This window comes from Ochotona curzoniae, unplaced genomic scaffold (assembly GCF_017591425.1).
Source record: "Ochotona curzoniae isolate NIBS_2020 unplaced genomic scaffold, NIBS_Ocur_1.0 contig_4792, whole genome shotgun sequence".
NCBI lineage: Eukaryota > Metazoa > Chordata > Mammalia > Lagomorpha > Ochotonidae > Ochotona > Ochotona curzoniae.
The window spans coordinates 6,058,719-6,072,246 of record NW_024466389.1 but is presented as its reverse complement, the minus strand read 5'-3'; the positions used below and the strand labels follow the sequence as shown (position 1 = coordinate 6,072,246).

Below are 13,528 nucleotides of genomic sequence, written 5' to 3'. Positions count from 1 at the left end.
TTTTCAATGACAGTGCTGCACTGTGAAAAGTTGTGCTTTGGAAGAACTGTGAGTGCTGTGTTGGAGGCCGGGGGATCCTCTCTGATTGTGGCTTTATTCCTGGCTGTTCCATCATCTGCAGAGGTGTCACTTGCTTATTCGTTAGCTAACAGCTAGTTTATCCCTCATGGAAGTTTGATTCTGTCTCCTAGTTACGCCTCCCGCCACATTTTTCTATTCGGTACGTAGTTCCTTTCTAGCCTGTTCCCTGCTACAATGAGCCTTTCTTCTCTTTAGATTTTGACAGAGCTGGAGCACAGCGGCATCGGAAGAATCAAAGAGCAGAGTGCCCGCATGCTGGGGCACCTGGTCTCCAATGCCCCCCGCCTCATCCGCCCCTACATGGAGCCTATTTTGAAGGTACCGCATAACAGACTGAGAGACCAGCACTTACTTCCTGGATTGGCTGTTTGGGAGGCAGGAGTATTTCAGTGGGCACTAAACAGAGGGATAGTTCCCACACTGGGGTGAAGGCCATATCCAGCACATTCACTTAGAAAATACCAGAGCTCACCACTTGCAGGAAAGTGCTGTCCTTAAAAGAGATAAGATGTGCTGCTTCAGGTATGTCCTCAGATGCGCTAGGGAAAGAGAAGCAAACGAGTAACAGCAGCAAATAGCCACCCCAAAACTCAGAAAAATGGCATGTAAAATCTGAAATAGGGACCAGCATTGGGTGTGGTAGTTAGGATGCCACTTGGGACACCTGCAGCCCATATCCGAGGGCTGTTCCGCTTCCTGGAAATGGGCACCCTGGTCAGCATCGGGAACGGCGTAAGTGGTTGAGTCCCTGTTGCCAACATGGAAAATCCAGATGGGAGTTCCTGGTTCCAACTTTGGCTGGACCCAGCCCTGGCTGTGGTGGGCATTTGGGGAGTGGACCAGCAGTTGGGTGTCTCTCTCTGTTTTGCAAATAAATAGCAATTAATTTTCAGAAATCTGAAGCACTCTTCAAATCTGTATACAGAAGAGTTATGTAAAGTCTTTGGTAACATGTGTGCATCTGGACAAATGATCACGGAGATATAGGTCAGAGGTGATGTGGGGAACTTTTTAACTTGTGCGCCCCAGCTCTCTCATGTCTCACCTGTACTTACTGTAGATAAGAGAATGAGGATGCACATTCCAGAGAAGTCCTTGATGCATAAATTCTAGCAGTATTTTAGTTATCATGGAGATGGTCCCTTGGGTAAATTTGCTTAGGTAAAATATTTGTAGTAGATCCTAATCTGCATGTGTTTTCTTGTACCTTCTTTCCATAGGCTCTAATTTTGAAATTGAAAGACCCGGATCCTGATCCAAACCCAGGTGTGATCAATAATGTCTTGGCTACAATAGGAGAATTGGCTCAAGTAAGAGGACAAATACTGTTTTCATTGGATGAAAATAAATTGTGTAAGCTCTGAATATGTCAGGCACTTCTGAAGGCCCAAATCTCTTAATGCTAAATGCCAGCATCCTCTTCCTCTTGCAGGTTAGTGGCCTGGAAATGAGGAAGTGGGTCGATGAGCTTTTCATCATCATCATGGACATGCTGCAGGACTCCTCTCTGCTGGCCAAGAGGCAGGTGAGGGCGCACTGCCTGTCCGCAGCTCTTATTTCTCCTGAGTCACCTGAGACTCCTGCCGGTGCCCAGAAGCAGTAACACGTGGAACCAAAACTGGCTGTCACCTGACCTAGAGATGTTTGACCTGTGTCATCTTCCTCTGTGCAAAGGAGAGGCAGATAGAGCCTCCTCCCAGCTCCAAGAGGGAGAAGAAAGCCTAGGCCACCCCCTGGGGGGACGCCAGAGCTCCAGCTCTCAGCTGGCCCTGGTTCCACTTCTGTCATGGAGGGTTGCTAGGCTCAAGTTAGGAAGAGTCGTAATTACCTTGGGAATCCCGTTGATCTTCGGGATACAGAGGGACAGAACTGTGTGTTCCCTTGGAGCTAGGTGGGAGGATTCCTTTTCAGCCTGTAACTGTTGTAGGTGTATACTTGGTTAGCCTTGTTTTTGTGTCTTCTCAGGAATTGTGCTCATGGTTAGTATCTTTGTTGGGTACTTCTCATGATAACCTCTGACACTTTGTTGGGACCATTATACGGAAATCATAGCTCTACTTGCTTTTCTGTCATCCTGGCTTGAGGAACCGATGATCTTTTGTCCTTGCAGGTGGCGCTGTGGACCCTGGGCCAGTTGGTAGCCAGCACGGGCTATGTGGTAGAGCCCTATAGGAAGTACCCCACTTTGCTTGAGGTGCTGCTGAATTTTCTGAAGACTGAGCAGAACCAGGGGACACGGAGAGAGGTAGGGAACGGGGTAAACTTGGGAGAATAGAGGACGAGAAGCTGGTGGCATGTAGCCATCAGGCTCTGTCTCAGTTTGGTTTGTGTAGTTGTTGTATGTGAACTGGAGATTGTAGAACGTGAGAGCAATCTCCATGCAAGCTGCTGTAGTCAGATGCTGTGGTAAGTTCCTTGTGTCCTCCTGTTCTTGCCTAGGCCATCCGAGTGCTGGGCCTTCTAGGGGCTCTGGACCCCTATAAGCACAAAGTGAACATCGGCATGATTGACCAGTCCCGGGATGCATCTGCCGTCAGCCTGTCCGAATCCAAGTCCAGTCAGGATTCCTGTAAGTGGAAGGCAACCCGCAAAGACCTGCCAGCTTCCCGGCTCACAGAGCCCTCGGTGCTGTGTTCACACAGCGTGTCAGGCTGGATGACTGCACAATTAGAGGATATCAGCTTGTTTTGCAACTTTTGAATTAAGAATAGTGTCTGTTTAAGTGCCAGGGGGATGCTGCTACTAGTATGGCCAGAATTCACAAGTCTGTATTGCTTGTCAAGGGGTAACAGGCCAAGTCTGCTCTCCCAATGGCAATAAGAGACAGGAGTTGTCACCCTGTCACCTCTGCCCATCACTCCTGTGTAAGTGCTTTGATGCCATATATTTCTGAGGCATCCAGGAAAGATAGGATAAAATTTATTCTTGCTGTTGTAATTTGTAAGAGAAAAGTATCTAAGGCAAAACTCAGGGCTCTAGGGATCAGGTAGCAGTCGGAAGTCTGGGGCTCTTTTGCCGGCAGGTGCTCTCACACTGAGCCCCTTGCCTTCTGACAGGTAGCCCAGGTGTGGGTGAGAGGATGGGAATGCGAGAGGCGTTTTCTAGACTTAGCCCATCGCTCGTACGGGCAGGCCGGCTATTGAAACCTGAAGTTAACCGTGGCTCTCCCAACTATTCCAACAATGCACTATTTTCCCCAAAACTAAATAATTTGTTTCTAAACTCTGTGCGTGGGATGATACTGGTCTGAGCTGCTTCTGCGTGTTTCAGAAGTGTGGCTGTGGTATCAGCCTGTGAGGCTCAGGACTCTCAAGGGCAAGGCGCAGCTCCAGAGCTTCTTGGTGTCCTTTATGGTGCTGAGTCACCTTCCACACTGCGTCACTGCTTGTCGGTCACCAGCCCAGCCCCACCGCCCGCCCAGGAAGAGTCCTTAGGGTCCTTGTTGTTCAGGCCAGGTCACGTGGGCCGGCTCCTTTGTCTGAATACCCTAAGGGATGAAGCACCTGCTGGATGAGTTTGCTTACTTTAATTCCCTTTACTTTCATTTGACGGAGTAATTCATTTTATTGATGGTTTCAGCTGGAATGGTAAGAAGCCGAGTTAAACAGAGCAATTTAAAGGAGATTCATCATCATTCAGCTGTTTTAGGTGTTGGTGATGAGGTCATGGAAAGGCCAATGAGTGTTTAGTCTTGGATGGTGAGGGTTTATTCGTTGGCTCCTGACAGATTGCATCCCCGGTGTGTTAGAACAGGGAGAGAGGTGTGAATGCTAATGTCCGTCAGAAGGCTCTCGTTTGCTGTCTGCCTTGGGCTGCGTGGGGGCAGAGTCCTGTCACACGCGGCTGGTGACTGCCTCCGTGCTTCCGTCCTAGCTGACTACAGCACCAGCGAGATGCTGGTCAACATGGGAAACCTGCCTCTGGATGAGTTCTACCCAGCCGTGTCCATGGTGGCCCTGATGCGGATCTTCCGAGACCAGTCCCTCTCGCACCATCACACCATGGTGGTCCAGGCCATCACCTTCATCTTCAAGTCCCTGGGGCTCAAGTGTGTGCAGTTCCTGCCCCAGGTCATGCCCACCTTCCTGAATGTCATTCGTGTCTGTGACGGGGCCATCCGGGAAGTGAGTATTGTGCCCTCAGCCCTCGCTGCTCTCTGCTCTGTGTCACAGGTGCATAGATAGAACAGAGATCCGTGCACACCTCAGCTTCCTGATGCTGCACTCAGCTGGCTCGTGAGCCCAGTGCCCTTCCCCCACTTCCACCCAGCAGCCAGGTGCACAGTCAGCTCAGTCCAGTTTCTGGTTGTCCCCTCCAGGCAGCCAAGATGGATGGCCTGGGGAAAGGACAGAACTGTGATTCTTCATGATACAGAGTTCAGTCCAGTTGTACATGTCCCACAGTGTGAATTTTTCATTTCTTTATGATTAGATTTTGCTCATATATTTTGAGAGAAAACTCTACACAGTGTAAGTTGCATATTTCTTACTGCATCTCATAGTACCAGCTTGCCCCATCATTGGCCAGCCTACATTTGAGCATGTAGTGGAGCTGGTACCATCTCTAGTAGAGCTCTCCTTTTTCTTGTGCCGCTAATCTGATCTATAAGGTGACACCTGGGAGGCTGTATGACTGTGCTGTTTCCCAACTGGCTTTTACCCCGCGACTTTAGCACTTACTGATGATCCTTGCCTGAGTCAGTATCACACTGTTGCTTGCAGAATGCTAACTTATGGTTCTATTATTTCTATTTTGTTAGTGGACTTTTTTGTTCTTTCTTTTTTTAAAGATTTTTTCTTTGAAAGACATATTTATACAGAGAAGGAGAGATAGAGAGCGAAATCCTTTCACTCCCCAAATAGCCACAATGGACAAACTAGGCTGATCCAAAGCCAAGATTCAGGAGTTCCTCTGGGTCTCCACAGGGTGCAGGGGCCCAAGATCTGAAATCACCCTCCACTGCTTTCCCAGGCCATAAGCAGGGAGCTGGGTGGGAAGTGGAGCACCCAGGACATGAAATGACATCCATATGGGAACCTGGTGCCACAAAGAGGATAGCCTGCTAGGCCACTGCACCTGCCCACGTGGAGATTTTTCTGTGGAAAGGAATTCCCCGTTGCCTCCTGTCTCATGTACATTCTTTTTTCTTTAAAACACAGAGCGTACAGATTACACGTTACACTTCCTATGGCAGACCCGCTACATCAAGTTCAGCATTTCCACTCTTCCTGAAATACACTACGATGTGTTTACACTCTCACGAGATTTTGATTCATTCCTTTTCCCTCTGTGATCATGTTACCCGCTTGCTGTACCTTTAAAGGTGACAGTATTATTTTAGAAATTCTGTTTTCTAACTTTCTATCTGGAGTGTCGAACACGCTTTATTTTTACACGTTCTGCTTTGTAACTACCAACCTTATTGGAGTCCTAGTAATTCTAATTATTTACATATAATTCTTTTCAAGTTTTCACTGTAGATAATTATATAGTCTGAAAAAACTTAAGACACTTAATTTTTTTGTTTTGATTTGTTTTAATATTTAAACAATTTGTTTTCTGTATTTCATTTTTAAGACCTTCACCGCAGAGTTGATTACACACAATGACAGTAGAAATCTTGAGTCTTGTTCCTGATTTTTAATGGGACTGATGTTACAGTTTCACCTGGAAGAGTGGGCACTTAGCTTGGTGGTCAGACACCTGTGTCCCCTGTCGCAGGGCCTGGGTCCGGGGCTGACTCTGGCCTCTGGCTGTGCGGGCTCTGGGAGGCGGTGGGTTCCCGCCACCTACGCAGCAGGCCTGCATTGAGTCCTTGGCTCTTGGAGTAACCCCTATGTTGTAGACACTTAGGGAGGAACCAGTGAGTGAAGTATCTGTCTACCTATCTGGTCACACATAAAAAACTTGAAAAATAGTGTTTAAAAGCAGTTTTATTTTATTTTTTCTATTTATATAGTTGAAGGATACACGCCCACGCGGGCCTCTGATTAAGGTGTGGAGGGGCAGGGTACAGAGGAACGTGCTAGGGCAAATGTTCTTTTTTTGTTGTTGTTGTTCCTTTTTCTGGTTTTGTTTTTCTCCTGTGTCCACAAAGGGAGGAGGGCTGGGGTTGCTCCTTGCTGTCAGACTGCGTCAGCACCCAGCGATGGGGGATGGTTATTCAGTAATGCCTTAGAGGCCTCAGTGTAGGGAACAAATGTTCCGAGAGTGTTAATTAAGTGGTTTTGATCATTCGGAAACACTGTCAGCTCCAATGAAAAGAATCCGTTTCATGAGGCTGGCGTTGTGGTGCAGCAGGTTAAGGCCAGTAACCCATGTGAGCACCAGTTTAGTCCTGGGTTTCTGCTTCTGATCCACTTTCCTACTCATGGCCTGGAAGAAGCAGCGGAAGATAGGCAAGAGCTTGGGCCTCTGCTACCCAAGTGGGACGCCTGGGCTCAGTCCCGGCTCCTGCTCTCAGCCCGGCCAGCCTTGCCCATGGCGGCCAGCTGGGGAGCGAAACTCTGCCTTTCAAGTAAATATTATTTTTAAACTGCACCACCAAGTTTTAGCTTTGCTGTAGATTTAGGGTAGATAGCTTTTTTAAAGTTAGAATTTTTCTTTATGCTCTTAGTTTACCAAGCAGCTTTTTTTTTTTTTAATGATGAGCACTATTTTTTTTTTTAAGATTTATTTATTTTTATTACAATGTCAGATATATAGAGAGGAAAATCTTCCATCTGCTGATTCACTCCCCAAGTGACCACAACGGCCGGTGCTGCGCCGATCCAGAGCCAGGAGCCAGGAACTTCTTCCAGGTCTCCCACGTGGGTGCAGGATCCCAAAGCATTGGGCCATCCTGGACTGCTTTCCCAGGCCACAAGCAGGGAGCTTGATGGGAAGTGGAGCTGCTGGAATTAGAACTGGCGAATGCAAGGGATACTGGTGCGTTTAAGGCCAGGACTTTAGCCACTAGGCCACGCCGCTTGGCCCTACCCAAGCAGCTTTTATCATAAATAATATTTTATCATCTTCTGTGATGATCATATGGTTTTTCTTCTTCATTGTGTCCATGCGTTGACTTACATTGATCTGTGTTCTGATGTTGAAACATCTTTCTTTATATTATTTTTTTATTTGAAAAAGATGAAATGATCTTTTTTTAAAAAAAAATGTATTTATTTTGTTTGAAAGGCAGAGTTAGAAAAGGCAAAGAAGAGAGAGATGTTTCTTTCGCTGCTTCACTCTGCAAATGGCCACAACGGCCAGGGCTAGAATAGGCTGAAGTCAGGAGGCTGACACTCCATGCCGATCTCCCAGGGGGCTGGCAGGGACCACCTGCTGCTGCATCACCAGGTACACCGCCACTTGGATCCAAGTGGAGCGACCAGGACTTGAACCAATATTCTGAAGGGATGCTGGTATCACAGGCAGCAGCTTAGCCCATTGAAATTCACAGGGCTTTTGTTTGTTTTTTTAAGATTTATTTGAAAGTGTAAGTTACAGAATAAGAGGGCGAGACAGAGATAGTCCATTGGTTTACTCCCCAGCTGGCTGCAGTGGACAGTGCTGGGCCAGGCCCAAGCCTTCTTCTCAGTCTCCCGCTTGTTTGGCAGGCAGTCAAACACTTGGGCCCGTCTCCCGCTCATGGGTTGGAAGTGGAGCTGCAGGCACACAAGCCAAGCCAGTGGCCGTACTCTGCAGTTTCACCAGTTGTCTCACAATGCTGACCCTTTTTAAGAAATTCTTGAGACAGTTTTCATCACTTTTTCCTTTTAAACAAACTCTTGCATTATCTAAATGATAACATTTATTAAGTTGTTTATAATTCTACCTTAGTTTGTTTTTCAAGAAGATTCATCAGTTCATTTATTTGAAATACAGAATAACAGAGAGAGGGGGCGAAACAGAAGTTTTTGTCTAGGGGTTCATTCCCCAGATGGCCGTTACAGTCAGCTCTGGGCCAGGCCAAGGCTAGGAACCTCCACTTCCCCACCCCACACACCCCCATCCCCGGGCAGCAAGGGCCTTTTAATCACCTTCTGCCTTCCCAGCCATTAGCAGGAAGCTGGGTCCAAAGTGGAGCAGCTGGGATTTGAACTAGCACTTTGATATGAACTGCCTATCCTGCCGCACCATAGCACTGGCTCTCATCTTAATTTCTTACTGGAGATTTCGTTTTCTTTTTTCTTTTTCCTTTTCTTTTTTTAAGACTTATTGATTTATTTTTTATTGGAAAGTCAAATATGGGATCCCAGTGCCTATAAGGCGAGGATTTAGCCACTGAGTCATTGTGCCAGGCCCTGGAAATTTTTAGAACATATATTTTTCAAAAATATTTATTTGTATTAGAAAGTCAGATTTACAGAAAGAAGGAGAGACAGAGAGAAAGATCTTCTGTCTGCTGTTTCACTACCCAAGTAGCCGCATTGGCCAAAGCTGAGCCGATCCAAAGCCAGGAGCCAGAAGCTTCTTCTGGGTCTCCCACGTTAATGCAGGGTTCCAAGGCTTTGGGCCTTCCTAGTCCACTTCTCCAGGTCTCAAGCAGGGAGCTGGAAGGGAAGTGGAACAGCTGGAAATTGAATTGAACTGAACCGGCACCCATATGGGATCCCAGCGTATGTAAGAGGAGGACTTTAGCTGCCAGGCTATTGTGCTGGGCCCTGTAGCATTTTTTTTTTCAACCAGTGTTTGCCTTTGTTCTTCTCTTATGTGGCTTTATTTTCTATTTCATTGATCTACTCTCTCACTGCTTTCCTCCTCTTTATTCTGCTTCTTTTAAGCAGTTTGTTGGTTGGAATGAAGAGATCGTTAATTGTCATCTTTGCTCTTTCCCTGTCTAATTTTTAAGGCTGCAAATTTCACTCAAAGTGTCACTTAGCTGCATTCCAAAAGATTTTAAACTTCCTTCAGATGCAATTTACATGACATAAAACCCACTCTTCTTGAATTTAAAATTCATTGATTTTTAATATAATTGAGGAGTTGTGTAATCACTTAGCAGTCCAAATTTTAGACAATTTCCTTGGTACCTGCAGGAAACCTCCTGTGCAGTTGCAGGCATTTTCCGTTATTCCCCCTTCCCTAGGCAGCCAGAAATCTACTTCTTGCCTTTTTAGATTTACTTTTTCTGCACATTTCCTTTCATTGTGATTTTAAAATTGTGATCATAGAAAATGCAGTTGGTTATGTCTTTCTTAGACTTAATGGTTTGACATTTGTCCATGTTGGAGCACGCACCAGTAACTCACTCCTCTTTATTGTTCAGGGAAGCGCAGTGTTTTCATTACTGTTCAGACAGAAGTATTCTCTAATGTGTGTTAGGATTTCTTTTATCCTTAAGTTATTTCTCTGAGGATACCACATTTGCAGATTCACGGGGTTTTAGATGTTTCTCTTTGACATATTGGTATCTTTTTTTTTTTTTAAGATTTATTTATTTTTATTGCAAAGTCAGGTATACAGAGAGGAGAGACAGAGAGGAAAATCTTCCATGCATTGACTCACTCCCCAAGTGACCACAACAGCCGGTGCTGCGCCTATCTGAAGCCAGGAGCCAGGAGCTTCTTCCAGGTCTCTCACGTGGATGCAGGGTCCCAAGGCTTTAGGCCGTCCTGGACTGCTTTCCCAGGCCACAAGCAATGAGCTGCATGGGAAGCAGAGCTGCTGGGATTAGAACCGGCGCATGCAAGGGATCCTGGTGTGTTTAAGGCGAGGACTTTAGCTGCACACGAGCAGGTTCTGCTCTTTCCATTCACATTGTCCCAGTGGACTTGACTGTTTTGTGCTGTTTACATAGCCCAGCAGTCTCAGTTGGGGCTTGCTTTCTTTCTAGTGGAAACCATGATATTCTAAGCTTGTCAGATGCATTTTTCTCAAGCTTGGGCATGGCCACTTCCAAGGAGATCTGATGTCGTTCAGTGAGAATGCATACAACATAGACGGTTGTCACTTAACAAGTCATCGGGACTTGTCACAGTAACATCATGGAGTACACTTTCAAACTGAGGAGTTGCGCTACTGAGACGATGCAGTCCAAGGGGCCACTGTAATATAGTTATGGTGATTATTGCATTATTATATGGTCCACAGCTGTATACTTTGTCTTATGGACAATGACCGTTATTAGTAATAGCATTTTTTCCTCTAGTTTAAGACTTTTTCCCCCAGCTTTTGTTGTTCTTAGACGTATCCAATAAGAGGTGTGCAGAACACATGCCTTGATTGAAGTCATTTGAAATCATTCTCCCCTGAGGGTTCAGCCAGTTTGACTTATAGTTAAATTCACTTATTCTGGTTTATTTTTAATGTTTGGCATACTACTTGAGTCTTTTCGAATTTGGTTTGTATTTCTGCTAAGTAAAACATTAAAATAGTTCCATGCTTAAAATTGGGCAGTAGTGTACAAGGTGTAGCTCCATCCTCATCCTAGGCCTTCTTCCTGTATTACTTCCTGTGGCTACTTTTACAGGTTGTTACACATCTAGTGGCTTGAAGTATTGCTGTTGTATTATCTTACAGCACAAGTCTCAGTAGTCTAAAACCATTGGGTTACTGACAAAACAACCCTCTAAGTCAGTGATTCAGTGATTGGACCGAGAGACAGGTGGGAGGGTACTGCTGAGTCAAACCCATGCCCTCCGGTGACCTGACGCTACTCCCTGCTGATGGCCTGGGAGAAGCAGCAGAAGATGGCATCCAAGTGCTTGGGCCCCTGCCACCCATGTGGCTACCCCCATGGAACATCTGGCTTTGGCCTTGCTGAGCCTCTGGCCATTGTGGCCACCAGCAGATGGAAGATCTCTCTCTCTCCTTTTCTCTGTGTACCTCTGACTTTCTTTTTTTTTTTTTTTTTAACAGTGAATAGTAATGAGACAGCAACAAATAAACAAAAGGTGTGCCTATAGTCGATTAAAGTGCTCATGTCCTTTAAAGATCTTTAGTGACCGGCAACCTTCCAATGGCAATGAGCCTTCACTGAACAATATTCCTGTCCTGCTCTAGCGATTTACACTTGGTGTTGCATCTAACTCTTGTGACAAGCTCAGGACACACGTCCTGCTCTTCTTTTGTCTTTCCCACTGAAGAACCTAGGCCAAGGAAGGTTGGTGAAGGTTACAGAGCTGGTCGGGGGGGAGTGGCTCAGGGAGACTGTTCTGTCCCTGCATGCCTGCTGTGTGGGAACTGGCTGGCCTGTGCACAAAACTCTGTCCTCTTCAGCGCTGCAGGTTGCCAGTCTGTCTTTGGCACCTGCTCTCAGTAGGTGGGTAATGTGGGGACCAGTCTTATGGTTGTCTTTACTCATGCGTGTGGACTCAGGGTCACCCCGGGATGTTTGCTGCCCTGATGGCACAACTTGCTGCCCTCTGTTCTCAGTTTCTGTTCCAGCAGCTGGGGATGTTGGTGTCGTTTGTGAAGAGTCACATCAGACCGTACATGGATGAAATCGTCACCCTCATGAGGGTGAGTACGTGCAGGTGCTCCAGCCTGCTGCTCCTTGGGAGGACCGAGGGAAGCCCTGAAACAGGTTTGGGTAATGCAGACATGCTCCCGCAGATCATTCTAGAGCTATTGCAGCACAGGGATAGAAGGTGACTTGTGGCAGCACGCCAGATTTTGAGGAAGTGGAAGAGATATTGCTCTTGGCTCCTAGTGCAGAGCACAGCCTGTGAAGTCTGGAGTAATTGTCCTGACAGCAATAGACTTGCTAGTGATTTGCCTCATATAGAACCAACTTGGATGTCACAACAGTGCTTTTCTGTTTGCATACAACGTCCTCTTCCTCACTCCGCCTAACAGCATGGCCTGCAGAGGAGCCTGGGGCTTGTGCTGCTCAGGAGCTGTTAGATGGGGACTGAGGAACAAGGTGTGTTCCCTCTGCAAGCGTAACTGTCACCTTGAGATTGCAGTAGCACGTGAGAAAAGGCACAGACCCCCAGGTTTTACCGCACGCAGCCGGCAGGTGCCAGGAGCCGCCCTGTTCATGGCGTTGTTTTCCCTGCTCTCCTAAATCACTTAACTAACAGTGTTGGGAAGGTTGCTTTGTAGAGAGCTGTGTCCTCAGGGACTTGGAAGATGGACTCTGTGCTCCTGTCCCAGACCTTTGCAGGTCACAGCTGACCCAAGTTAAAATGTCTGTCTCCCCGATGGAGTGTTCCGACACCCGGGCCTAGAGCAGCGAACTCTGGCCTGTGTGAATCATTAAAGACTGCACTGTTGCCACTCCTTGCACAGGGATGTCTGTTCCGGGTAGAGCTGAGCAGACTGCTAGACTCAGGTGGATGGTCTCTGTGGGAAGGGGTGAGGGTGAAGCAGTACACTCGCAGTAGGAAAAGGAGGGAATCTGACTTATTCTCCAAAAGACACATGTGCCCGAAGCTCAGGGATTTGAGGCAGGGAGCCCCAAACCTGCAAAACACAGCTCCTGCTTCATCACACACAGAGCCAGTGTGGCAGGGGCCCCTGTTGGCCCCGAGCCTGGGTAGAGGGGAGTCTTTGTGAACGGTGGTCCCGTGCCGTGAGGGGCAGGCAGGTCCAGATGCTCACAGTTGTGAAGTAGCTGAAATTTCTCGCAGGAAGGCAGAGTAGATACAAAGGAGTGGATCTGAGGCAGGTTTGGGGTGCCATCAGATCCGTGGGGTCTCTTGCCCACAGTTTTCATTCAGCAGACCAGAGAATGCTTCTCTTCATGCACAGAGAAGCCACGTTTTCCCTGCATCTTCCAGTATGGTTTACTTTCTGACCTGTAACTCTTTGAAAACTCTTACTTGAATGGCTAGAATATTCCAGGTGCTGGGCTAAGATTGTGCAAAGACAAATGGGTTGGTGAGGTTTCTTCAAACAGCTTTTAAACAGCGTATAACTTAGAAGAAGGTTGACAAAGTATTCCGATGTAAAGACACCTGCGTGGAAGTGAGAAGAAATGATGGGTTTAACCGAACCAATAATGGGACTCTGCAAAAAGATAACATGAGCAAATCCAGGAAAATGAGGGTGCCTGGTGTGTCTGGGGAAGCTTGGGCTGATTGGTTCAGTGTGGCCAGGACACAGGATGCCTAGAGAGCAGTGGGGGAATGCGGGCGGAGTTCGAGGGCAGAGAGTGCCCACCGTGTCTCTGTGTCTTTTGGCCTTCCCCATTGCTTGGTTCCCTGTCAGCAGATGTGTGCCTGTCGGCCCTTCTTTGCAGGAATTCTGGGTCATGAACACTCCGATCCAGAGCACCATCATCCTGCTCATTGAGCAGATCGTGGTCGCTCTCGGGGGCGAGTTTAAGCTCTACCTGCCCCAGCTGATCCCACACATGTTGCGTGTCTTCATGCATGACAACAGCCAAGGCCGCATCGTCTCCATCAAGGTGAGTACCCTGGGGCAGTTTCCAGAGATTGCCAGCTTCCCATCCTGCCCCCGCACCCCACTGGGAAGATGTGGCACCCTGTTGTGACCTGTTAATGCCTGTGGTGTGAAA

At 47.3% G+C, this 13,528-nt stretch overlaps 1 protein-coding gene across 2 annotated transcripts in view; it reads left to right on the top strand.

Annotated features, from left to right (window-relative positions):
- The window catches only part of MTOR (mechanistic target of rapamycin kinase), a 128,252-nt gene that overhangs the window by 26,475 nt on the left and 88,249 nt on the right, over positions 1–13,528 (top strand). For both annotated transcript variants that reach the window (XM_040987904.1, XM_040987905.1), the window contains exons 14-21: positions 277–399; positions 1,302–1,391; positions 1,514–1,606; positions 2,192–2,326; positions 2,521–2,650; positions 3,955–4,205; positions 11,440–11,526; positions 13,250–13,417. In XM_040987904.1, the coding sequence (XP_040843838.1) occupies positions 277–399; positions 1,302–1,391; positions 1,514–1,606; positions 2,192–2,326; positions 2,521–2,650; positions 3,955–4,205; positions 11,440–11,526; positions 13,250–13,417 (1,077 nt within the window). The remainder of the gene's footprint in view (positions 1–276; positions 400–1,301; positions 1,392–1,513; positions 1,607–2,191; positions 2,327–2,520; positions 2,651–3,954; positions 4,206–11,439; positions 11,527–13,249; positions 13,418–13,528) is intronic.